A 24148-nucleotide genomic window follows, 5' to 3' on the forward strand; every position below is an offset into this window, starting at 1 on the left:
TACCTAAGCCCAAAACATTGACTTGGACTAATATAACTCTTAGACAACTTAAATGTCAAAGAGTCGCAGTGGGTGGCATGAGAGGTTTGAATTGTGTATGGAAAGAAAAAGAATCTGACAGAGTATTCCTTTTGAGGTTATCTTGAGATTAGATTACATATAGAAACTCTATCCTATCTTTCTTCTTACTTAAAAAAAAGAAAAGAAAGTTGACTAGTTTAGAACAATTTTAAATGAAAATGTTGTGGTTAATATGATGCAAGACAAGCCTGTATGGTAAGGCAGTCGATTAAAGAACAACTATGCTCTTTTATGTAATGGCGAATTAAACAGATAAAATATTTTGTATGCTATTTACTTTGTTTCCTTTCTTGGTCAGACTTGTAATGGACATACTTATACGGCAAAAAAGGACTTGTGATATTTTGTTATACCATTTCTTAAATAAAAAAAACAGTAACAGTCAAAATTAACTTTTATAGCAAAATACATGGTGCTCAAAATTCATGCCCATTTGGCCAAGACAGACATGCAACCAGCCCCTAGAAGAAGTGATGCATTTGCTCCAAATTGGATCCTCAAGCTGTTTTGCACTCTTGGGCTCATGAAATCTGCTGCTAGTAGGTCAACAAGTGCAATGTAAATCAAAATCCCGGCCGATGCAGCATCGAAAATCCCTTCAACAATCAGAGCTGTTGGGCCATTCTCATTGTAAACACTTGATATTCCAATACCAATTGCAATTCCCACAGGTGTTGTAAGGGAGAAAAATGTTGCCATTATTGCTGCAGACCGAGTCTTGAATTGTGCCTTCATTGTAATAAAAAATTTACTAAAGTTAGAGATTAAAAAAAAAAAAAAAAAAACAACTAAAACATATCTTAGTACCAAGAGTCATGCTAGGTTGACAAATATTTTCACATTCTTTAATTTTCATAATTTTCTGTTATAGAAGTAATATTATTTTGATATGGGTCTACATCTAATATCATATTTATTAACACTAAGGGTCTGTTTAGTTTCAAAAAGTGGTGTATCCACTTTTCATTTTCTGTATTCTATATTCAAATCCTAAATTTGAATATAGAAAAATACAATCATTTTCACATTTGGTTAGGATTTGAATATAGAAAAATACAATCATTTTCACATTTGGTAGTGTTTGATAAGTTGTTTTGAATACATAATTGGAGTATAGAATACATTATACCCGAGTTTGGTCATTGTTTTCTATTAAAAAAAAATAACTTTTCTCACTCACACACATCACATCACTCAAAAAAATGTAATTTTTTTGTTTTCACAATATTCACGAATATGTCATTGTATTCATATTCATGGAAAATGAAAACGCTAAAAAGTTGTATTCATTTTTTGTATTCAAATCCACTTTTTCTTAAAACTAAAAATGAATATTGAGTACAAAAACACAACCAAACCAGTTTTTTGGTGGTCAATCCCACAAATAATTGAAAATGAATACTAAAAACTCCACTTTTTTCTCTTAACCAAAAAGGACCTAATCATAGCATGCCATCCCCGTGTGAAAGATATAGAAAAATTTTGTTGACTCTAGCTTATTGTAGTATGAAATGTTATATAAATTGAGTTAGTTTGATGAAAAGTTGTCAGTAGATGGGGTACATATTATAGACTTCATATTCTATTAGTTGATTTTTTTTTTTTTTTCCTGTAAACATTATGTAATATGATTGTGTGAAAGTTGAATAGTTGGATGTACGGCGAGCTTCATTTTGAGTTGGCACTTCAAAAGATTATATTACTTGTTAGCATTAACAATTATTAAATAAATGGTTATGTGCCAGTTGAATGCTATAATCTTCTCAAAAAAAAAAAAAAAAAAAAAAATTCGAATGCTATAAATTACTAAACTTGTCATAGAATTCAAGGATGCAGATTTGTTAAATGGAACTGGTTCTCAATTTTCTCAATTAAAAGAGCCCCACTAGACCACTTTGAGAGGTCATGAATATAGAATAAAAAGAAATAAATCTGATACCTGAGAAATACAACCACCAAGTCCCATTCCCTCAAAAAATTGATGGAAAGACAGTGCTGCTAGTAGAGGCTTTATTGTCTGAGGGCTTTGAGAAGAACCCAATGATATTCCAATTATCACTGAATGAGCCACAATTCCTAACTCCAACACCTAAAAAACACACCCACCAAATTTAATCTAACTCTGAAATACCCATCAGTCAATATCATCCAATAACGACAACCAAAGTTATAGATGCTCAATAGATTAATTAAGGATTAGTTAATGCTAACCACATGTATACTTTTCAATTATTCTTTATTCTGTTTATCCAAAATCATACAATATCACCCAAGAATGAATTTAAAATTAAACCTTACTTGTGATATAACACGAAAACGGATTAGCTCGGCAAGATTCGAGTCCTCGGGATTGGTGGCTGACCCATGAGCATGACCATGTGTGGCATGTGTATGAACATGCACATGTCCCTCATGCTCTCCATTCATCTCTTCGCCTACAACATTCACCTGCTTAGAGTTATTGAAGTGCAGCCTCTTATAAAACCCTGTTGCCAATGAGTCCACCATTAATGTTCCTATAGCAGACATCATGGCAATGAAGCCCGAAAAAGGGAATTTTCCCCATGGATTTTCATTAAGGCATGGTGATGTTAAACTTGCAAATGCATCCGGTAGTATGTGAATGAACCCTGTTGCTAGAATTACACCAGCTGCAAAGGCCTTAATCATGAAAAAGATGTCATGTTCAGGCCTTAGAGTTGGAATCTTCTTGCCCAACAATGGAATGCTTACTCCCACAGCACCTGCAAGAAGAATTAAAGCTATTGAACCTACTTTATATTTAAGTGCATCACTTTTGTTGTTCTTTGTGGCCTCAGCATCACATGTACAATCTCCAGATACTATAGTGGGGAGGACAAAAACAATTAGAAGAAACAACAACTTCAAGATGTTGGAAAAACAAGGTTGAAAGTTGAACATGGTGTATTGGTGTGTGAGAGAAAGATAGAGAGTAGTAGGTTAAGGAAGAGGAAAGCTTGTCAAATATATTTGTTCTTTGATAATGGCTTGAGTTTTGTACTTTTATAGCAAATGAAAAAGAAGCTGCAATGTGGGTTGTTTGAAATCATTGGATGGTTCAATTGAAAAACAGTAAAGAATAAATCAATGGATGGCTGATAATAAGCCAAGCATCTTATATATATAGTCAATACCAACATAAAAATAAATGAACATAGGCTTTGCTCAAAACTCTTCTCAAGTAGCTACTAGCTAGGTTAGCATTGTGTCATTCATGTGGCTTGTCAGCATGTGTTGGATGGCCTGGAATTAAGTATCCCGTATGCATAATGGATTTACATGGAAAGCAAATCTTGATCATCGATCAGCAAGGTTGGTAAGGGACCAGTACTATCTTTCATGTGGACCAATTTACATACTATAGACAAATTATTGTGAAAATCAAATTAAAAAGAGTGATTTAAGTACCCAATTTATTTTTGTTATGGTAGGTATTGTAGTGACATTTCATATGTTCATCTTTATAAATGATTTTTGTAGTAGGTATTGTAGGACATTTCATATATTCATCTTTATACACAATTTTTGTAGGTTTCTTTTAGTTCAATTGGTAAAGTCTCGTTCCCTCGAATATAGGATTAGATCTTGCATGCACAAAAATGAAATTCATTGATGTTTTTGTATGATAATAAATAACAATCATGGGATTGAATCTTGCTTATATGGTACAAAATCAATTGGTCTTTTGGCCTAATTGGAAAAAAAAATTATTAAGCTTGATAGTAATAACAATTATCATGGATCATATTGCATCTATTAAAAAAAATTCTTTATACACAATTTTGAGTTAATACATTTACAATATGTTTGTTTTTAAACCCTTGAACACAATGTTTAACATGATTTTATTGCCAAGTTGTTAAGTCAATTATACAGATATTAGGTTAAACATAAATCTATCATATCATACAGCGGAAAAGTAAATAAAACGCAGATATGATGACCTAAGAAAACCAATGAAATAAACCAATTTCAAGGTAAAAAAAACATGGAGGGACCAATCCCAAGAAGAACAATCCACTGTAACAAATAGAAGTTTACAGTCAAGAATATTTAATTCACAGTAAATTTAACTATGATTATCAAACCTAGCTTTGAAACCCTCAGATTTTTTTAATGTGGATCTACCCTAACATGGACCTCCAATTCATGCCTTTGATCTTTAGTACACTTGATATCTGAAGCTTAGGCTGCAACTTTGTTTCATTGGTACTTGTGAAATAAAATTGATCTCTGGTAGATGCTTGAAAGAGTAGAAGAGTAGCTCTCCAAGACTTGAAAAACATGCTTTAGGGTTTTCCTTATATACCAAGTAAATCTGGATTGAAATCCTAAACATTTAATGGGCTAACAAGCTTTAATAAAAATCTGCACAAGGAGTTGACACCAGAATTTTTGTTTGGATTAAAGTTAAAATGGTGAGTAGATTAGAATTGACCGAAAATAGTGTTTGGAAGGAGAAAAGGCTACACGACAATATTTTGAAAAGTTATGAGGGTATTATAGTCATGTAAAGAAGCAGTAGAGCACAAGGAAGGTGATGATGAGATCAAATAAAGGAATGATGGTGAAAGAGAATTGTTAGAATAGGATAATTTATTAGCTTTACTAAAGTAGTTGAGAAATGATACATTCAGTTTACTTTAGCAGCAATACTCCAGAGAGGCAGAAGGGACAGATCTTAGAGACTTTGGGAGTGAAAGAGGTGGTCCGGTTTGAAGCTTACCTTGGTCTACCAACTTTGATTGGGAGGGCCAAATATTCCACCTTCTCATTCTTGAAAGACAGAATTTGGAAGAAGCTCCAAGGATGGAAAGGCATGCTATTGTCTAGAGCCGGCAAAGAAATCCTCATCAAGGCTGTGGCACAGTCCATACCCACTTACACTATGAGTGTGTTTCAAATCCCTTTGAAACTTTGTGATGAATTAGATGCATTATGTGCAAAATTTTAGTGGGGTCAAGTGGGCAACGAACGGAAAATTCACTGGAAGAGTTGGGATAAGTTGACGGCTTCAAAGAAAGAAGGTGGAATGGGATTTCGAGATTTGAGAGCTTTTAATCTAGCTATGTTGGCCAAGCAAGGTTGGAGGATGGTCCAAGGTAATGATTCATTGCTCTACAAATGTTTTAAAGCAAGGTACTTTCCAAGATCAAATTTTTTAGAGGCTAAAGAATCACCTAATTGCTCGTATGAGTGGAGAAGTTTGATGGCTGCAATACCTATTCTTCAATCCGGCCATTGTTGAGGGTTGGTAATGGAGTCTCAATAAATGCCTTGAAGGACAAGTGGCTCCCAAATTATCCCACAAACATGGTCCTAAATCCGGTCCAAAATAATTGGGGTGACTTGATGGTGTGTGAGTTGATCAATCCGGAGTTGAATGTATGGAGATATGAGGATATTCGGACCATATTTCATAAAGACGAAGCTGATGCAATCTGTCAAATTCCTTTGAGCAGAAGATATGTAGTTGATACCATTGTTTGGCTGCATAATCCACGGGGTGAGTTTACTGTTAAATCTGCTTATCATGTGGCAAGAAGAATTCTTACTGGGGAAGCTCGGGTTGGAACTTCTAGGGGCTGTGCTGCAAAACAGATATGGGCTACAATTTGGAAGTTGCGGATCCCAAATAAAATCAAGGTCTTTGCATGGCGAGCCTGCCATGAAATCTTACCAACTACTATGAATCTGACCAGAAGAAGAGTAATTCATGAAGATAAATGTTCGATATGCACCATAGAGTCAGAATCTACCATTCATGCTTTGTGGGATTGCGCAGCGGCTCAAGATATTTGGGCTGGAAGTGTTCGTAAGCTACAGAAATTCAAGCATGGTCAATTCGATATTTTGCAGCTGATGGAAGAGCTTTTGGAGCGGTTGAATTTGGAAGAAATGGAGCTGTTCTGGACTCAAGCATGGCTGATCTGGAATCAGCGAAATTCCTTACTGCATGGAGGGAAAATGAAGAATCCAAATTGTTTGAACAAAAGAGCAGAGGAGTGCATTGAAGAATTTAAAAGTGCTCAAACCCAGCTCACGGTTCAGCCAAGGCAGCAACCGAATGGAGAGGTATGGCAACCACCACCAGTAGAAGGGTACAAACTCAACTTTGATGCAGCAATATTTTCGGACATAGGCAAAACAGGGTGTGGAGCAGTTATTCGAAATGAAAAGGGAGAGGTAATGGCTGCTATGACTGCTTGTGGATCGGCTGTACAGACCAGTGAAGAAGCAGAGTTACTCGCTTGCCGGAGAGCTTTAGAATTTGCTGTGGATGCAGGTTTCTATAGGCTGATCATTGAAGGTGATAATAGTACTGTTACTCATGCTATTTCTTCTTCTGCAGAAAATAATTCGCTTCTTGGTAATGTTGTGGATGATATTCGCCATTTGATAAGGGGATTGCATTGGGCTGCTGTTTGTTGTATTAAGAGGAGTGGGAATAGGGTAGCACATGTTTTGGCTCAACACGCTAGATTTTCACTAGATGAGGATTTGTACTGGATGGAGGAGGATCCCCCACCAGCCATGGATGCTTTGTATCATGATATATTATCCATATAAATGAATGAATATCCCCCTTTCAAAAAAAAAAAAAGATGTACAACATCTAATATCTCCATTACAAAAGTTCAACCTCCATCAGTAGTTAATCTAACTACTATTAGCCATCAAAAAACTGTCTTAAAAGATTGTTGCCTACTTTGAAAAGTTTATAAAATAATGGGATGAGACAGAGCCTAGTAAGTAGCACATTTAATGGGAGAGGGGGAAATGCAAGTTTCATCTTCAAAATAATAATATTACAAGAATGATTAAATAGTGAAACACAAAGTTTCTCAAAATAAATATTTTGAAACTATATGCTATAATCTGTGAGCATCAACAATATAATTTCCAAGGCCATAATATCTAACATAAGATAAATTATCACAAATATACCACACTACCACATAAACCGGTCAGGGGATCCATCCATTCACAACTGGCATGATATTGTCCTCTCTGGTATGCAGACTCTTGGCCCCATGGACAGTAGCCTCACCCATACCCTCAAGGTTTTTCTCTCCCCCCATGGGCAGCAGAGAGAGCGCGTTAAATAGGACCTTTCTTGCATGTGGTTTCTTGGCCCCATAGGCAGTAGCCTCACCCACACACAATCAAGGAACTTCTTCCCCCCATGGACAACGGGAAGAACTCGTCATCCAAAGTGAAAGGGCACTGACCTGGATTTGATTCCATTGTCACAAAGACTACGGAAACCAAATCGGGTGATCACCGGGAAATCACACATGGCATGGTGTTAAAACCACATAAACTCATAGGTTACATTACTTTGAAACACATAGTTCATATCCAAGTAGTTTCAGAAAATCTTAAATAATCTAACTTCTACAAAGTTTGTAAGGTTTTCAACTTCATTCTTGTCAAGAGATTTTCTATCAATTTCCCAATTAATACAAGACAAGATAAGCATCTTTAAATTTTTCAATATACCATAAAATCAATGGTTTTCTTATCAAAGATTAAATAAAAGATGCTCATTTTTTCATATCAACAATTCATGCATTTCCCTAAATGCAATACCAAATATAATACATTTCCATATATGATTATGTATATATATATATATATATATTTATTTATATACATATATATATTAAGGTTACGACACAATAGTTTTTAGGAAAATATAATTTCCATAGGTAGTTTCCAAATATGTGTCTAACCCAAAAACATTTATATAACATGGTTATTTTTCAAAATCTCATTAAAAAGCTACTTACCTCGCAACCGCAAAATCCTAATTCTCCAAACTCCAAGGAGATTAGCTAGTACCTAAATAATATCAAGTAAACCTATTACAATAAGTATAGAGCTTAAAATTGCATCTAGGCACAATTTAGGAATTGCCAAATAATCACTTAATTAGGCAAGTCTAGCATCTAACCTCATCAATAATAATATATTCCACTTCCATAGTTTCTCAACAAATTGATTCACAAGGCATAAACTCCAATTATAAAGTTAACCCATTTAATATTATCTCCAACATTATGACTAGCTTCCATAAAATTTACACTACATTATTAAGAGACCCATGAAAGCAAAATCAATATATCCTCTAAGATAAGAAATTTAGAATTTCAACTAATTCCAAATAAACCCAATGGCAATAAAAAAATTAAATTCACCAAACATCACATGTTATAACTTAAAACCCCTAAATTTTTCCACCTTACATAAACCTTAAGTAGTCATCAATAGCACAAAATATATACTCACTCATCAAATAATTCCACCAATACAAAACCCATAAAAACACATAAATATCACTTCCAATGCTCATAAATCACATGGGTATCATTATTAAAGCTTAGATAAAAATAAGCTCAAGCAAAATTGCAAAACCCACCAAAAAGATGAGAAATTTTTACCTCAAAAAAAGGATGAAGGTGTTTATGGGTTCCTAAGAATTTTCCGGTGATCTTGCCGGATAAATGATGGTGGAAATGGTGATGGTGGTGGTGTGGAAGTGCCGGTGGAGAGGATGAGAGTAGAGAGTGTTCTATAGAAAATGAAAGAGAAGAAAAAGAAATAAAACAAAAGTGAGGGAGTGAGCCGGTCAAAGGAATGAAAAGATAGAGTGATTGTGAGGTGGGTAGTGGGGTTAGGTGGGGCTTGGCACGTGTGAAACCAAAAAATATCTGATCCTTTTTTTTTTTTTTTAAATGACAGGACATTACCCTATGCTTCTCTATGGGTCTAGATATGGGGAGCCCCATTTGATATGGTTTCCCCCAAAGTAGCAATAGAAGTTGACAGCAAGTTAGGTATGGTTAAGGAGGTGGAAATGAGAAGAAGACAAGATGATCTAAACTTCTTCATGCAATTTCGTGTTACACTGCTGATTACAAAGCCACTCAGACATGGTGGTTTCATAACTGGATCGGATGGTGATTGTACGTGGGTGAATTTTAAATACGAGTGACTTCCAATGTTTTGCCGCTATTGTGGTATGCTTGGACATGATTTGAAACACTGTGCAACACACTTTGCACTAGAAAAAAAAATGGAAGGGAGATGGAGTATCAATATGGTAATTGGTTAAAAGCTACAGGGGACCATCCAAGATTTCCACCTAGGCGAGATTTGGGGAAAGGTTTTAATTCTACTAATGATATGGGTGATATTCCAGAATAGACGACAAACCATTAACCGAAGTTTGGAAAGCTGACGGCGGCAAGGAAGAGTGATACAGAAAACCCTAGTACGAGTAGCTGTCACGATAAAGGAAATCCAGTGATTTTTGGAACTGTCCCTGATCTCTAGTGAATCGATATTGTAGATAATATATTTCATGCTAACGTGAAGGATGGAAATATTGTGAATTCTGGAACTGGTACTGATATCCAGCAAATTGATAACATAGATAATGGATTTAATGCTAATGATAAGGATGGAACATTATCTACCTCAATGGATAGGATAAAGGGGAATTTAAATTTAAATCATGAAGCTGGTATTGCACCTCACCTCTCTATTACGAATTAGACCTCTGGAATAATTAGGCCGCTCTCATCAAAGCCCAAAGCCACTTGGACTAGAATCAACCGTATGGATTTTGGGCTGAGTGGGTTTACTAAGGCTCTCACATTGCCAACACTTGGTAAGAGGGACTCGATGAATGAGGCTACTGCATGTCCGTGTGATGAAAAAGGAAGACTGGTTGTAAAGCATGGGAAGGTAGACATTGATGGAACTATCGATGATGATGTCTTAGTGGGGGTGGAGGTCTACCCTTGTCGAGAGCAATAAGGCTTCTAAGCTGGAACTACTAAGGGCTTGGAAACTCTTAGACAAGTCATAGCCTTCACAAGATTGTGAGGGAACAAACTCTCATTGTGTGTTTTCTCATGGAACCACGTCTAGATAAAGAAGGGTTTGAGAAACTTTACAACAATTTTCCTTTTCTGTATCAGATTATTGTAAAACATCCTGATTCAAGGCAAGGATTAGCATTAATTTAGAAGAAAGATGTATCAATGGAGGTCATTAAATTTATTGCAAACCACGTCTTAGCTAAGGTGGAGGATGATAGTTTTACATGGTTTTTGACATGTTTTTATGGCTGGTCAGAAGTACATCAATGGGAGAAGTCATGGAAACTATGAGCTCACTTGAGAACATTTGTGGATGGACCTTGGCTTTGCATTGGTGATTTCAATGCTTTTCTCAATGTCTTAGAGAAGCAAAGCAAACGACCACCACAAACAACCTAGGTAGATGCTTTTCGGGATGCATTGGAATTGTGTCAGCTTGAGGATTTGGGTTTTAGGGGCTACCCATTCACTTGGAGTAATAGGAGACTTGGTGATGCAAACACAAAGGTGCGGCTTGATCGAGCTGTAGCAACCAAGGAGTAGAGGGAGAAATACCAGCTAAGTATAGTAACCCACCTTTCCTTTCATGCTTCAACTTTTTTGCCTATTATCCTTCAAACTAAGAGCTATAGACAGCATAGACAAAGAAGAGATAAGGGGTTCAAATTTAAGGAATCATGGCTTTTATGGAATGAATGTGAGATAGTGATGAAGGAAGCATGGAACACGGCAGGGAATGGAGAATCCGGGTTGGCTTTAATCAAGGAAAAAATCAGCACCTGCGGAGTAAATTTAATGGCATGGGGAGCTACCAAGTCTGACCTGAACACTAAGGCTATTAAATAGCTTCAAAACCGAGTTGATGCTCTGAATGAAGCTAAAACCACTAATGAGAATAGAGTCAAGTATTTGGAAGTGAGCTAAAGGACAAATGAACTCCTTTTAAAGCAAGAGATTTATTGGGCACAAAGGTCAAGAATTCCCTGGTTAAAATATAGGGATAAAAACACTTCCATTCCAAAGCAACCCAATGGAGATGGGGAAATCACATTATGGGGATTAAAAATGTAGAAGACCAGTGGGTGGAAGACATGGAGGGTATAGTCAATGTAGCTTCGAACTACTTTAATAATTTGTTTAAAGTAGGTTCAAAGTTTATAGAACAAAAGCATTATGCAGAAAAAATAAACACATTAGAGAGAGAGAGAGAGAGAGAGAGAGCAATAAAAAAATAAAAAATAAAAAAAAGGAATAAGGAACTCGAGCTTGTCAAACTCGAGTTCCATATTACAAGGAACTCGAGTTTGGTAAGCTTGAGTACCATAGAAGTACAAAAAAGAGCATTTACCACGTTAGCACAAGTTTTCACGCATCAATAATATCAATCCAGCCGCAACAATAATAGGGAGTGATGTGAACACCAATGCTACTCTCTGTAGCGAATTAATCTGAGCTCAAATGGCATTTAAAAAGGATTATGTATTTTTGCAAATAAAAATTATAATAAAAAAAAAAACCTATCTTTGTCTTCTCCCTTTATTTGACCTACTTTATAGGTACCCAATTCTTTTGTTCAAATTTTGTATTTATCTCAATTTTCAAGAATGGATAATTTATTTTTGGCTAAAATGCAAAATTAACTATCTAAATTTCACCTTTTGTTAATTCAATCTTTTAAATTTTAGTTTTGTTATTACAATCCTCTAAATTTCAAATATAGTTAATTCAGTCCTCCGTTAGTCTTCCGTTAAGTGTTGCCGTCTACTAACCAAAACGGCCATGTTTTGGATTTTTTTTAACTTCTCTCAATTAAAAAAAAAAAAACACGTTAATTAAAAAAAATGTAAGGGTAACAAGTAACAACATCGTTCCCCAGTCCACTGGAAAAACAAAACAAATCCCCAACCCTGACCTGAGAAATTTGAGGAACTGGGGGAGAAAGAAAGGGGGAAAAGAGAGAGACCGAGAGATTGGAAGAGGGAGAGACTGAGAAAGAAAGAGAGATCGGGGGAGTGGGAAGAGAGATTGAGAGGGAGAAGTTCTGAACTAGAACTCTAGAAAATCCATTAATTCTTCCCATGTTATCATGAAGCATTCGAGTAGGTCATAGATTAAGTTGGATGGGTCTTCCTTATTTTCTTCTTCAGTCATCAAGCAATTAATCCTCGGTCATTTCCCAAAGTTGTGATTAGGTAAGGGATTGTTAGTGATGCTAGGCCTTGTAGGCGGCGCAATCACCTTATTGTCTATTAGGTATTGAATTGCATAACGAATGGTGAAACAATGGTCAGTTTCATGACCAAGGCCTTGGTGATAAGCACATCTTTTATTCACATTAATGCTTGAGGGCAAGGGGTTTGGAATTGGTCTTGGGTCTAAGGGCTTCAGTAACCCTTTTACTTTTAGCTTGTCATACACTTGGCTCATGGGCATGTACAACTCATGAAATTCCCTCTTAGGCCTAGGCTCTTATGGTACTTGAACAAGTGCAATGGGTGCAATCAATTGATAAGGATCATTTTACGGATGTTGGAAATTTCTACAGCCTTGGAATTAGATCTTACATTCTTTCTAAACCTTGGAAGGTCATCAGTCTTTATAGTACCATTGTTTATAGCATTCTCAATTTGGGTTCCAACAGCAATTAAAGCTTTAAAATTGGTAAAATATTATGCAAACAAATACTTTTGGAATATAGGCAATAAATTCTTTACAACCATGGCTAACTGTTCTTCCTCACTCGACCTATTCATCATCTGTGCGGCCTTAGCTCTCCACTTGGTAATTAAAGTAGAGAAGGATTCTTTTGGCTCTTGCTTGGTAGTCTCAAGGTCTCTTCTTGTGATATCCACTTCCATATGGTACTTGTATTGCTTGTGAAACTCTCAGCAGATGTCCTTCCAACTTCTTGCTCTTGCATCATTTAAATTGAGGAACCACCTAAGAGCGGCTCTGGTCAGTGTGTTTTGGAACATCTGAGCAAGTACTTCCTCGATCGCCCCTAAGAGCTGCATAGCCCTCATATACATCTTTAGATGGGACTTTGGGCAACCAATCCCATCAAATTTGTCCAGGGTTGGCATCTTGAACTTGGGTGGCAACCGTTCATTAGGGAACAGGGAGAGAGAATCGTAGTCCATAATTTCCTCCATCTTACAAGCTCTTCTAATAATCTCCTTCATTTTATTCATCCTCTCATTGATCTTCTTCTCACTCTCTACGGTTGGTGGATCATGATCAATCTTGTCTTCCTCTTGATTACTCTTTGAATTCTGAAATGGTTGCATCATATGATTCATGTCTTCCCTCAGCTGAATTTGACTAGCTACCATAGTGTTGAGTAGCTCTTGGGTGTTCATGAGTTCCTCTACGTTTGGGTGTTCTCCCTCTTCTGCCATATTGCTAGGAGCTTCAAACATCTTATGGCGTGAACTGTCTTCAAGGTCAAAGATGGGGTTGTGATGTTACAGCAGTGGAGTCTCTTCTATGCTCGAAGGGTTCAGTATTGTGATGGGGGAACATATTTGGTCACTTAAGTCTAATACAAAGCTTAGCCCTCGACATCCCCAGTGGAGTCGCCATCGTGAGAGACCTCGAAAGTTGCCTCTCAAAAAAGAGAGATTTTTGGAGTGCTTTTTAGGGAACTTCTCTTTTTGGGTAAGTGGTGTAGAGTCACCACTTATTTTTCTTTTTATAAAAAAAAAATAAAAAAAAGAAAGAAATACATGACTAAATTGTTCACTTCATTGTTTGAATAAAAAATTACATAATTGAAAAATTGAAAAATTACATGGCTTTGAGTCCTAATTACAAGCTACCAAATAATTACATGGCTTTTTGTCCTAGTTACATTCTACCCAAAATAAAATAAAGACAAGGCTAGATCTACTTATCCAAAGATCTAAATCCGGAGGTTAAGTTACGAAATGGGAAAATGTTAAGCACCCATTCTGCCCAGACAAAGTCTGGTCTTCTAGACTGTTTTGACCTATGTACCCTCTTAATGCATGCTATGAATAATATGTTGAACATGTGAGACAAAAACTAAATCACATAAGTTTATCTATGAATGAAGTCCCTTCTTTTGAAAAAGAATCATATTAGTTTTGGTTGGTAAAAAAATTAGATCTGTCAAAATACCAAATCTGTTTTGTAGCATGTAGAAAAAAATGGTTTTTGGAGATAAAAAATTCAGATCTATGTTTATTACATAAAATAAAGTCCTCTGATTTGAAAAATATCAGATCTGTTTTTAAGAACTAAAAAAAGAAAAAAAGAAAAAATTGGTTTGTAAAAGATCATATCTATTTTGTGATAATAAAAAAAATGGTTTTTTGATAACAGAAAAATCATATATATATATATATATATATTTTTTTTTTTTTTTATAAAATATGGAAAAGATTGTTTAAGAAAAGAGCTTCACACATAACATAAATTTATGCAACATGAATTAACTAAAACAAATACAAACACAATCATGTTTAATCTTTTTCTTTACTTCAAAATCTGCATATGTTAAAAATTCATAAAAAGAAAGATGCAGATCTAATTGTGATTGAGAAAAATTCAGATTTATATCTAAGAAAGATGTAGATTTTTTTTTTTTTAATTTCAAGAAAGAGCGTTGATCATATGCAAATTATTGGAATTAAGAAAGAGATCATGACAATTACATAAAAAAAATCCAAATCATGCTTTAACCAGACAATGATTAACAATTCATGTTATGGATAAAGGAAAACATTCATCATTATAAACAAGAATCATAAAAAGAATAGGGTGATTGAAAACAATCTCTTGCATGACCACTCCTTGTTCTTGAGAGGATGTTTTAGGGTTCAAAGAAATTTATTCCATTATCTTTGAAACCTAAAAACCCTAATTTAAGCAGCAAATCTCAAAGAGAATCAGCAAATATCAGCAATTTGAAAGTCTCAAAACGTATGCCTCTCAGAGTGTAAAAGAAAGGTGTTGAATTATGAGACACAGCCTCTATTTATAGAGCTCAGAAGACTTTAAAAAATAGCTCTGATGTGTGGAATGCGAATTGGGACTCATCCTTTTGCGAAAAGATCGAAAAGGGTGTGCCTTATTGTCACCCAAAAGCATTGGGCCAAAGCCCAAAAGGGGGAAATTCGGCCCTTTTAAAGTGCCGTTTGGCACTCCAAAAGTGCCAAATGGGCTCTTGGACACCGAACATTCTTCCATGTTCAGGTGCGTTTTGGACTCTCCTTCTAGGGTTTTTTGATCCGATCCCTGCACCTAGATGTGTTTTCATTCTTAGTCTATGATTTTTTTTTTTTTTATCTCTTTTCTGGATAATTCAAGCTTTTTCAGGAACAATTATCTTGTAGATAAATACCCTAAAATAAATCTTGATAAAGTTCAAATTATCCACAATTTTATTGTAATCCAATCATCCCTTTTATTCCTATGCATGCATCCCTATTTTAAACACTAATTATCAACCAATCACAAAATTATTTAATTAATTTTAATTGCTTAACCAATCAGAATTAATTTAAATTGATCATGTGTGGTCGACTCTACCTAGACACAATGCATGTTGACCGTGCAACTTAATCATGCGATATCTTTCGATCCAATGGTCCGAACCGGATACACCATTATGACCTTTAGAATCTCAAGATCATTTTTATGATATGCAATGAATGAATTAATGCATGTAATGCAAAGACAAATTGATGCATGTAATACAAGAACAAATTGATGCATGCAATGCAATCATGATTTTGGGGTACATGGATGGTCATTCAAGTCATTCTCCCTAATTAAATCATGGGTGCAAAATTGGGTGTTTACAATGGTGTTGGGGGATTTAGAGGTGCTTATGATTTTGTTGGATTAGGGAGGAAGGTGGTGGGAATGGGCCATGAGAAGGAAATGGCATGGATGGTAGAGGCTGATGTGTTAAGGTAGTATAAGGGGAATTGGAGGCTTGCTCAGGGAAAGGGTGCTACTGGAGAGCACGGGAAAAAAGTTCACACAACTTTAAGGGAAATCTTCTGCGTTGGTTTGTCTTGGATTTGAAATAGGGATAAACTATTATAAGACATCCTCTTGTTGTATAATATCTTTTTTACATAGGGAATATTAAAATTTTGCTAAAATAGTCCATTCAGAAATACTTTAAGCGTGCCTATTAACAAGACCCTTTCATATTTCCTTTTTTAAGAATCTTAATATAATAAACATACTATCATTTATAAATTGAAACTACTGGGATAAATTTGAAGTGTACGTGATACTTCCTCCTTTTACATGAATTGTAAATTCCTCATAAATTTAATTAATTAAACCTACCATTCATGTGAAAAAAGATAGTAAAATGGGAAGGAAATGAATTAACTAATTACCTCTCTTATTTGGAGTTTGAAACAAAAAGAATGGAATGAAAATGTAAATGTAAATTTGTTTGGGAATTTAATTAAAATGAATCAATTTATAACAACATTACTAATATGCCATTTTTTTTTATAATAAAAATAGGGTATAGGCAGTTAAGGGAAAAAGAAATTATTAAAATATATTGGAAAATTTCATTGTAAAGCCTATTGTTTAATGGTATTACAAATTAAACCCATTAATTTTAAAAGTAACAGAAACAAGTAAATCTCTAAGATTTTAAAAAGTAACAAATTAAACCCTATATTTTCAAAAATAACAAATTAAACCTTAAAGTATATAAAATTAAAAAATTGAACCTCAGTCCAATTAAATGGAAGGATATTTTATTTGGAATTTAATTTATTACTTTTTGGAACCTCATAGTTTAATTTGTTATTTTAAAATTTAATTTATTAATTTTTGAAACTTCAATGGTTTAATTTGTTAATTTTGAAACTACAAGGTTTAGTTTGTTACACTCCTAAATTATAGGGTTTAAAATGTAATTTTTTTAAAAATATTTCATTTCCTTTAATTCCTCCAAATTTTGGAGGAATTAAAAAATGAATTTACAAGGGAAGATAATTGCTCAAATTACTTTCACTAATAGCCCCTCAAGTCCTCCACTCGCTTCCATACAAAACAATTAAGCACTTCAAATTCAGTCAAGATACAATGTGTAAAATATCATATTAGCCTTGAATTGTTAATGGAGACTAATCGCAGGAACAATTAGAGTGGTTTAACTTTCTATATAATTTAGAAATTTACAAGCAGGCGGTTGCTCAAAAGATTGACTAAATTACTAATAACCAACAAGTTAAAGGCTGCATTAAAGTTTCATTCCAATACAAAACATGATACATTCTTAACATACATATCACACAATTAATGGCAAATGTGAAGTGCAACATATGTCAGTCAAAGTGTGAAATTTTCAAGATATTGCAATTAGGACTTAGTTTAGGTCCAGTGCACTTTGAGTCAGATGGTGACATATGTTTAAAAGTGGACATATGTCATCATCTCAACAAGTTCAGCGCTATTGGAAACTGAATCTAAGCCCTTGCAATTAGAGAACAATGTCACATTTATAATGAATCATTTCTCATCGAAAATCCACACAACAACACTGCAAAAATACCTTTATATCTTCTTTTAGCAAGTTGGTGGTGGGAGTGAAAAAACTAGTGAATCAATCAAAATACAAACCCATCTATGATTCTCGGTAGAGAGAGAGAGAGGGAGAGAGATACAAGAGAACACTGACTTGAGCATATGTTTAAGATGGAATTGCCATTCCCCCATTGGTCACGCTGAATCGTGTGACATGTACCTCTTGAGGAAGAAAGTTGTATTTTATGCCAAGGTTTTCAAAAATCTTTTTTAATTCCAAGACTAGATCTGATCTTCGACTGTTCTTTTCCCCATAATTTTGATGGTTCATGGTGTGTTGAACACAAAGAGCCATCTTCATCTTGTCTACATTCTCAATCTCCCTCACTATCACAGCATGTTTCGGGCTCCAATGCTTTGGCTTACTTTCAAGGTATCTGCATCCAATAATAACATTTTTCACACAGATTTTCACTCTTGTAAAAGCTATGATTATGAACAATAAATATATATTGAAAAGATTAAGCACTCAGCATTCTCAAGGGCCAAATAAACTCAATGAACTTGAATATCAGCACATGTAAAAATAGGTAGTTGTTATAGTTCAAGCTTCAAAATTTTTCACATCTCAAAATTTTTTTATAGAATTTTGGGTTTTTATTTTATTTTTTGTTCATTTGTAACACATTTTGATATCCTTTAGCCTAGTTTGTAACTTTTGTGATTTTTCCACTTACTTTGCAAGGCACTTGTGACTGCAGAAAACAATTTGGTGAAGGTAGATGCAATAAATCACTTACACTTGTATAGCCTTCTTCAGGGCATTAATATCATCTATATGAGTAGACACATCAATGGTGAAGTCAATAACATCGGCCATATCCGGACTTCTTCTGAAATTGCTGATTGGCTTCGTAAGAAGAACAGAGTTTGGGTAATATATTTTCTCATTATCATACCGTAGGAAGACTGTTGTCAATATATTCATCTCTTCAACAATCATCTGCATAGAAAATATTAATCATAGTGATAATAATGATAATAAATAGTATTAGTCGCATTCCATTTTCACAATAAAGTATACTTTCTAATTATTTTTTTACCTGTATGCCATCAACCACACATCGATCACCAACGTCAAAAGGGTGCATCACAAACACAAAAATGATGGACTCAAACATAGTTTTGCACATGTTTTGGAACATGAACCCCACAAGCAGTAGCTGAGATGTAACTACAAAGATCACCTTAGTTGTGGCCAAACCCATTACCAGAAGGGACACCACAGTTATAATTACAGTCACAATCGCGCTTGCCAACTTGTGAAGTTGCTGGACAGCCGTCTTGGTATCATTCAGGGAATGAGCTAAAGCTTTACGCTCAACATAGGCATGGACCTGACAATATCAAATGCTTAGCAAAATATTTCAAGAGTACTAATTTCTTCTTCTTAGCTAGAAAAACAAATGTATAGTAAAAAAAGCAATTAGAATTCATTCATTTTCTTAAAAAGCCATAGTTAATAAATAAAGCTAAATTTGCATTGTAGTGGTTTTAGAGCAAATACTAGATTGAAACATTAAAATCGCGGGTATAACACTTAAACAACAAACCACAAAATATTGTGGCTACATCTGTAGTACAACCAAGTTTAAATTGCATTGGTCCATCCATGTTCTCTAATGTCTAATCTAATATAGGAGCAGATCGTAATTCGAAGCTATGGTTGTCTTCACTAGGTAAACAAAGGAGCAAGCAGGGCAAGCAAACATATGTTGATAAATATTATATATTGGAAAAAGTGTTAACTTGATATATGTCAGGATTATTATTTTGAAGCTTACCACCCAGTTTCTGAATGAAGATTTTGTGATTCTTCCAGTTTCCAATGCTCCTTCAAAGAGAGGAAATATAGTGTGAACCTCCTCACTCTTCAAAAACTTTAGTAAATCTTCCTCGTCTATATATCTGTAATAGAAAAGAAAAACTAATGAATAAACATGCAAAAAGGAGAATTACTGAATTGTAGCATAAACATTGTAGAACGTAATTAATACTCACACAAGGGAAGGGAAATTTTTATTTTTTATTTTTTTTCATGTTTTCACAAACAATAATATTAAACTTGGAACATTTCTCTGCCTCTCCAGATCAGCATTCAAACGTCTCTATACAAGTTATTATCAAAGGAAAGAATAGAAAAGATCAAGGTAGACGTTCATATCTTCAACATGAGGTCACATGGAAAGAGGATTACACAAGCTTCAAACATTAGGCAGTTTTTTAATCAGAAGGCATATAAGTTTCAACATGAGTCTCTTTCTGAAAATTGAAACTCAATATAAAGATTCCAAAAGCCAAGACATTCTAAGGTTTCGAAATGACCAGCACTATATTTTGGAAAGGAATGGAGTACTGTTAGATTATGCCACGAATCTCTCTCTCTCTCTCTCTCTATTGCTCTCAATCAAATCATAAGTCTCAAAATTTTTGAAAACCTACTGCTAAGTTACAAACCACCCAACTGTAAAAACACAATTTACTTCTCTATGTGACTTTTGTGGGTTTAATTAAGCATTAGATTATACAATCAGAGAAGTGCACAACATGTTATCCAGGCTTATCATTTATCATTTGAACTAATAAAAAAAGTACTGCATTATATGGTGTGCATCTTTTCTACCTGCTGAAAAATTTCAGGGGTCCAGTTAAAATTTTTAATTGCTGCTGGTGGTGAAAACTAATTCGAGCAGTTTCAAAGTTTAACGAGAAAAGGACCGTCAACTAAATTGTTGACTCCAGATTGACAGTGTACTGAATTGGAATTTTCTTTTTTTAAACATCCAACATTTTAACTCAATTTAAAAAAAGAAAGAGGAACCATTTAACAATGAATGAAGATAGTAAAAATAAAGAACAAAATAATCAACATAGTTTCACAAAATTAGCCATATTGCATTTCAATTATACAATGATTGTACATTTTCCATGGAGTGAATTAAAACCCTATATGTTGTGTGAATATATTGATTAAAGACTGCTCAGCCATTCATAGTGGGCTGGCTCTCTTTATTTTTGTTTCTTTGGCTCCAACAAAAGTGACTTGGCTCTCACTTGTAAAAAGTAGGCAACCATAATGGAAGAGGATCAGTGGTCACCGGTCAGTGGAGGAAGATCTTCCACAATGGGGACAAAAGATACTGTTAAATTGTTAAAGGGTAGCCGTGAATACTGAATGCATGCTAAGTGGACCATGTGGTCCATTGCATTGCAAAGGGCAAATCTCATTTACTCAAGCACGTGAAAAATATTGCTAGCTAGCACATTGTTGACAAAATGACAGTGGTACTAAGTACACCTAAGTACCATGTAGCCGATGTAGACACTGGAGAACATGTAGATACAGGTGCCATCAATCGGGACCAATAAAGATCTCAACTCTTCCAGCTAGTGCATTAAATAAATAGAACAACGGTCCTGTTAATGTACTCTAACAACATACGATAGTATATTATTTTATAAAAAAACTTTAACAAAAATTGAAAAAGCTGTCAAAATTTTTTTAATTCTCAATAAATTTTTTTTTAAAAATGGTATAACATTAGTAAAATCTATAAAACAATCATTTTCCTCAAGACCAAAAAAAAAAAAAAAATCCATGGGCCCCTTACTGACATGAGTCCATGAACAGTGACCACCACCAATGAAATATCCCAACAAATTGTTATTGAGAAAGCCCAAAATTGGTTAGTATATTCAATTTTATTATCTTAATGAAAACCAATACTAGAGCAGGTTGAGTGTACAAGAAGCCCCTACAGAGTACTCTGGCAAAGAATTCAAAAGAGGTGTAGGGGGTTGGGACTGTGGTTGGAGTGGAACTAGATTTGAATCTTACCTAGTCAAGAAATAACAGTATTTCCATTAAAAAAAAAAAACAGTATTTAAACAAGAGAATAAAAAAATAATTAATGTTTTATAAGATTTTTTTTTTTATCATTCCTTATAAAAATTGTGTCAAAATTTTTCTAAAATAAATTATTAACTAATATATTAAAAACACTCATTAGTATTATTCTTTAAATAAAAGAATGTTCTCTAGCAATCATTTTCTTCATTCTTGGGCCATGTAGTAATATGAGTAACGTGTCAATGAGCAATCTGTCAATGAGCAATCTCTCACTCTACTCATAAAAAAAATAAATAAATAAAAGAGTAACCACCATCTTTGCATATTTGTCAGATGAGAATCATGTGAACCACAAGTGGGGGATGGACAGGTAATATGATGCGTATGTAATAGCACGATCAACCACCAGCGTGTAATGAATGATAGCTATAAAAATAATAAGAGAGAAGAAAAAAGAAGAATGATGGCTAGAGAAATGTAGGGATCCAGTGGTTTCCTGGGCCTCACAACATCAATAAAGGAACTTCACTTGAAGACAAGAGAGTCCATTTCATCATTCATATTAATATCAATAATGAAATCCTACCCAAAATATGATATTTGGAAAATTATTTTATGGTTTGGATTTTATTCTTTAGGCGACAAAAAGTATATTCAAGAGATTTAGGCTGTTTATATGTGTAAATATATAAACAAAATTATATATTTTGTGTAAATTATCTCTCAAGAAATTAAACAAAATTATCTCTCAAAAAAAAAATATGTGTAAATATATATTTTCAGTTTTTAAACAAAATTATATATATTTTAATATACTTTCACATCAGCACATATTTTAAAAAAAAAACTGAAAAATATTGTTCAACCAAACGGTCCTGAGACACCAAAAATTAAAATAAAGAAATAAATAAAGAAAAAAATTGATAACTAGAGAGTGAGAAAACTCACTTGGCATCAGACTTTGCAACGTTCTTGAATACTCTCTGAGCACAATTCCTAGCCTCCCATTCACTATTAATCTCAGACTCAGCCTTGCCAAAATCATCAACAGTCCTTGAAATAGTAGACAAACCCGAGGACCTCACATAACTCACCAACCTCTTCACACTCCAAGCCGATGGCCTAGCCTCCGAGCTAAGCTTCCTCAGTCTCTCCATATCAATCCTCCTCGACCCATACTTCTTCGACCTTGTGAATGGATACGTCTGATCCCTCAGCCTCGCCGGCAATGTCTTCGACGCCTGTAATCTTCGACGAGGCAAGTCCCTCTCTTCCTCATCCAATGGAGGCCCAGATAGAGTTTCCAATATATAGTGATTAAACACACTCTCTTTCATTCGATCAAAGAATGTAGCAACATGAAAAGATGAAGCAAGGACTTTCACAAACACTATCTTTAACAACCATATTATTGCCGCAATGAGAACCGCTATAAGAGTTCGAAACACCTTCATGAGGAACTTGTTTTGTTTGTGAAAATTAGGGAGCATGATCATCCATGCTATTAAGACAAGGCCAAGCCAAACACAGTTTTGGAAACTCTTACGCAAACCATAGACAAAGTATAGTACTTTTTCTCTAAGCATGAAGTTTCTTTCAATGAGAAATACAATAAACCCCACTACCCAACCAGAGAAAAGGCGACCACAGAATACCACCATGACCATTAAGCACCATTTCCATATCTCTAAACCCCACTTTTTCTCATATTTAAGAGAAGGTTGTGTGAGAGAACATACCAAACAAGTCATTATAATGAGAAACAATGCCCATTCAATCACAGCTCTCTTATTTATCTTCCTTTTCCTTTTCTTTCTGTACTTGCCTTGTGCTTCATCATCTTCTTCGTTTTCTTCTTCCTTTTCATACCACTCTTCATCATCGTCATCTGTGGACGACGTGTCATCGTGGGGGTTTAAGTATTGGAGTTCTTCGGATTCTTGGATTGTTCTTGGTGGAAGAGGATAGCTGATCTCTTCAAAACGTGATCTTGGTTTGGAAAAGTTTAAGCGCTTAACGGTTTTGATTCTTGTTGTGGGTTGGGACAGTGGATCATCATTGGAGTCTTTCTGGGGTGATTGTTTGAGCTTGGGATCTGGGTGTTCTATTTTGAGGACTACATGGTCTGTGTTGCTTTTTTGGACCTCCATGACTGTGAGTAAGTACTCTCTGAGAGAGTGAGTGAGAGAGATGTCTGGGAATGAGGGTTTGTACTCTTTTTATATTTAAGGAAGGAAAATTATTAAAGGCAAGGCAATAATAACAAGAGAACAAACGAAACGTAAAAGGTGTAGCCTATATTTTGTCCTTTTTAAGCTTTTATGTTTTCTAGATACTTCGCCAATGTCAATAGTGATTGTGAGTCCCTTATTTTATTAAAATTGAAAAATTATTGTTAAAAGTATTGTAAATAGTAATAAAAATTAGTTAAAATAGTACGGTATAACTTATAAATAGTATAAAAAAATGTAGTAAAACTTATAAATAATAATAAAAATAAACTGAATAATAAAATAATTTTAATTATAAATAATTTTAATTTTTCATTTCAAACCAGTTTTACACTCAATTCCCACATGCTTTGCTTTTTGATCAATACTTTATGTAAATTACCTTAGTGCTCTAAGGAGATATGTTAATGGTGGTCACCTGTCAAAAAATTTAAAAAAAGATATGTTAATTGTGAAAGAAAAATCAATCCAGGTTAAAGTAAAGCAAG

At 34.5% G+C, this 24148-nt stretch overlaps 2 protein-coding genes and 1 long non-coding RNA gene across 4 annotated transcripts; all 3 read right to left on the reverse strand.

Moving 5' to 3' along the window:
* Window positions 1-396: 396 nt before the first annotated feature.
* LOC126721789 (zinc transporter 1-like) lies at window positions 397-3413 on the reverse strand. The gene is made up of 3 exons (XM_050424846.1): window positions 2380-3413; window positions 2021-2170; window positions 397-810 (listed from the first exon to the last, which is right to left on the reverse strand). Exons 1-3 carry the CDS (start codon window positions 3001-3003, stop codon window positions 505-507), a joined length of 1080 nt encoding a protein of 359 aa, XP_050280803.1. The 5' UTR covers window positions 3004-3413; the 3' UTR covers window positions 397-504.
* Window positions 3414-6896: 3483 nt separating this feature from the next.
* Window positions 6897-8746, reverse strand: LOC126721790 (uncharacterized). 2 transcript variants are annotated; one of them, XR_007653919.1, is made up of 3 exons: window positions 8547-8746; window positions 7896-7947; window positions 6897-7334 (listed from the first exon to the last, which is right to left on the reverse strand). It is a non-coding gene; the product is annotated as an uncharacterized LOC126721790 (long non-coding RNA). The 2 variants fall into 2 exon arrangements; XR_007653920.1 differs by having other exon boundaries at window positions 6897-7361.
* Window positions 8747-17223: 8477 nt separating this feature from the next.
* On the reverse strand, window positions 17224-23653 carry LOC126721791 (mechanosensitive ion channel protein 10-like). Its single transcript, XM_050424849.1, has 5 exons — window positions 22378-23653; window positions 19364-19487; window positions 18623-18916; window positions 18320-18522; window positions 17224-17956 (listed from the first exon to the last, which is right to left on the reverse strand). Exons 1-5 carry the CDS (start codon window positions 23577-23579, stop codon window positions 17686-17688), a joined length of 2094 nt encoding a protein of 697 aa, XP_050280806.1. The 5' UTR covers window positions 23580-23653; the 3' UTR covers window positions 17224-17685.
* Between the last annotated feature and the right edge of the window lie 495 nt (window positions 23654-24148).

This window comes from Quercus robur, chromosome 4 (assembly GCF_932294415.1).
Source record: "Quercus robur chromosome 4, dhQueRobu3.1, whole genome shotgun sequence".
Classification (NCBI taxonomy): domain Eukaryota; kingdom Viridiplantae; phylum Streptophyta; class Magnoliopsida; order Fagales; family Fagaceae; genus Quercus; species Quercus robur.

What these genes read in the sequence shown, in the direction of transcription:
- LOC126721789 (XM_050424846.1), bottom strand. Translation starts at nt 3,003, where the DNA reads ATGTTCAACTTTCAACCTTGTTTTTCCAACATCTTGAAGTTGTTGTTT. An exon ending in GTTTTCGTGTTATATCACAA is followed by an intron (nt 2,171 to 2,379) that starts GTAAGGTTTAAT and finishes TGTGTTTTTTAG; the next exon opens with GTGTTGGAGTTAGGAATTGT. An exon ending in TTGGTGGTTGTATTTCTCAG is followed by an intron (nt 811 to 2,020) that starts GTATCAGATTTA and finishes ATTACAATGAAG; the next exon opens with GCACAATTCAAGACTCGGTC.
- LOC126721791 (XM_050424849.1), bottom strand. Translation starts at nt 23,579, where the DNA reads ATGGAGGTCCAAAAAAGCAACACAGACCATGTAGTCCTCAAAATAGAA. An exon ending in GTTGCAAAGTCTGATGCCAA is followed by an intron (nt 19,488 to 22,377) that starts GTGAGTTTTCTC and finishes TTTCTATTACAG; the next exon opens with ATATATAGACGAGGAAGATT. An exon ending in GTGTGGTTGATGGCATACAG is followed by an intron (nt 18,523 to 18,622) that starts GTAAAAAAATAA and finishes TTTTCTATGCAG; the next exon opens with ATGATTGTTGAAGAGATGAA.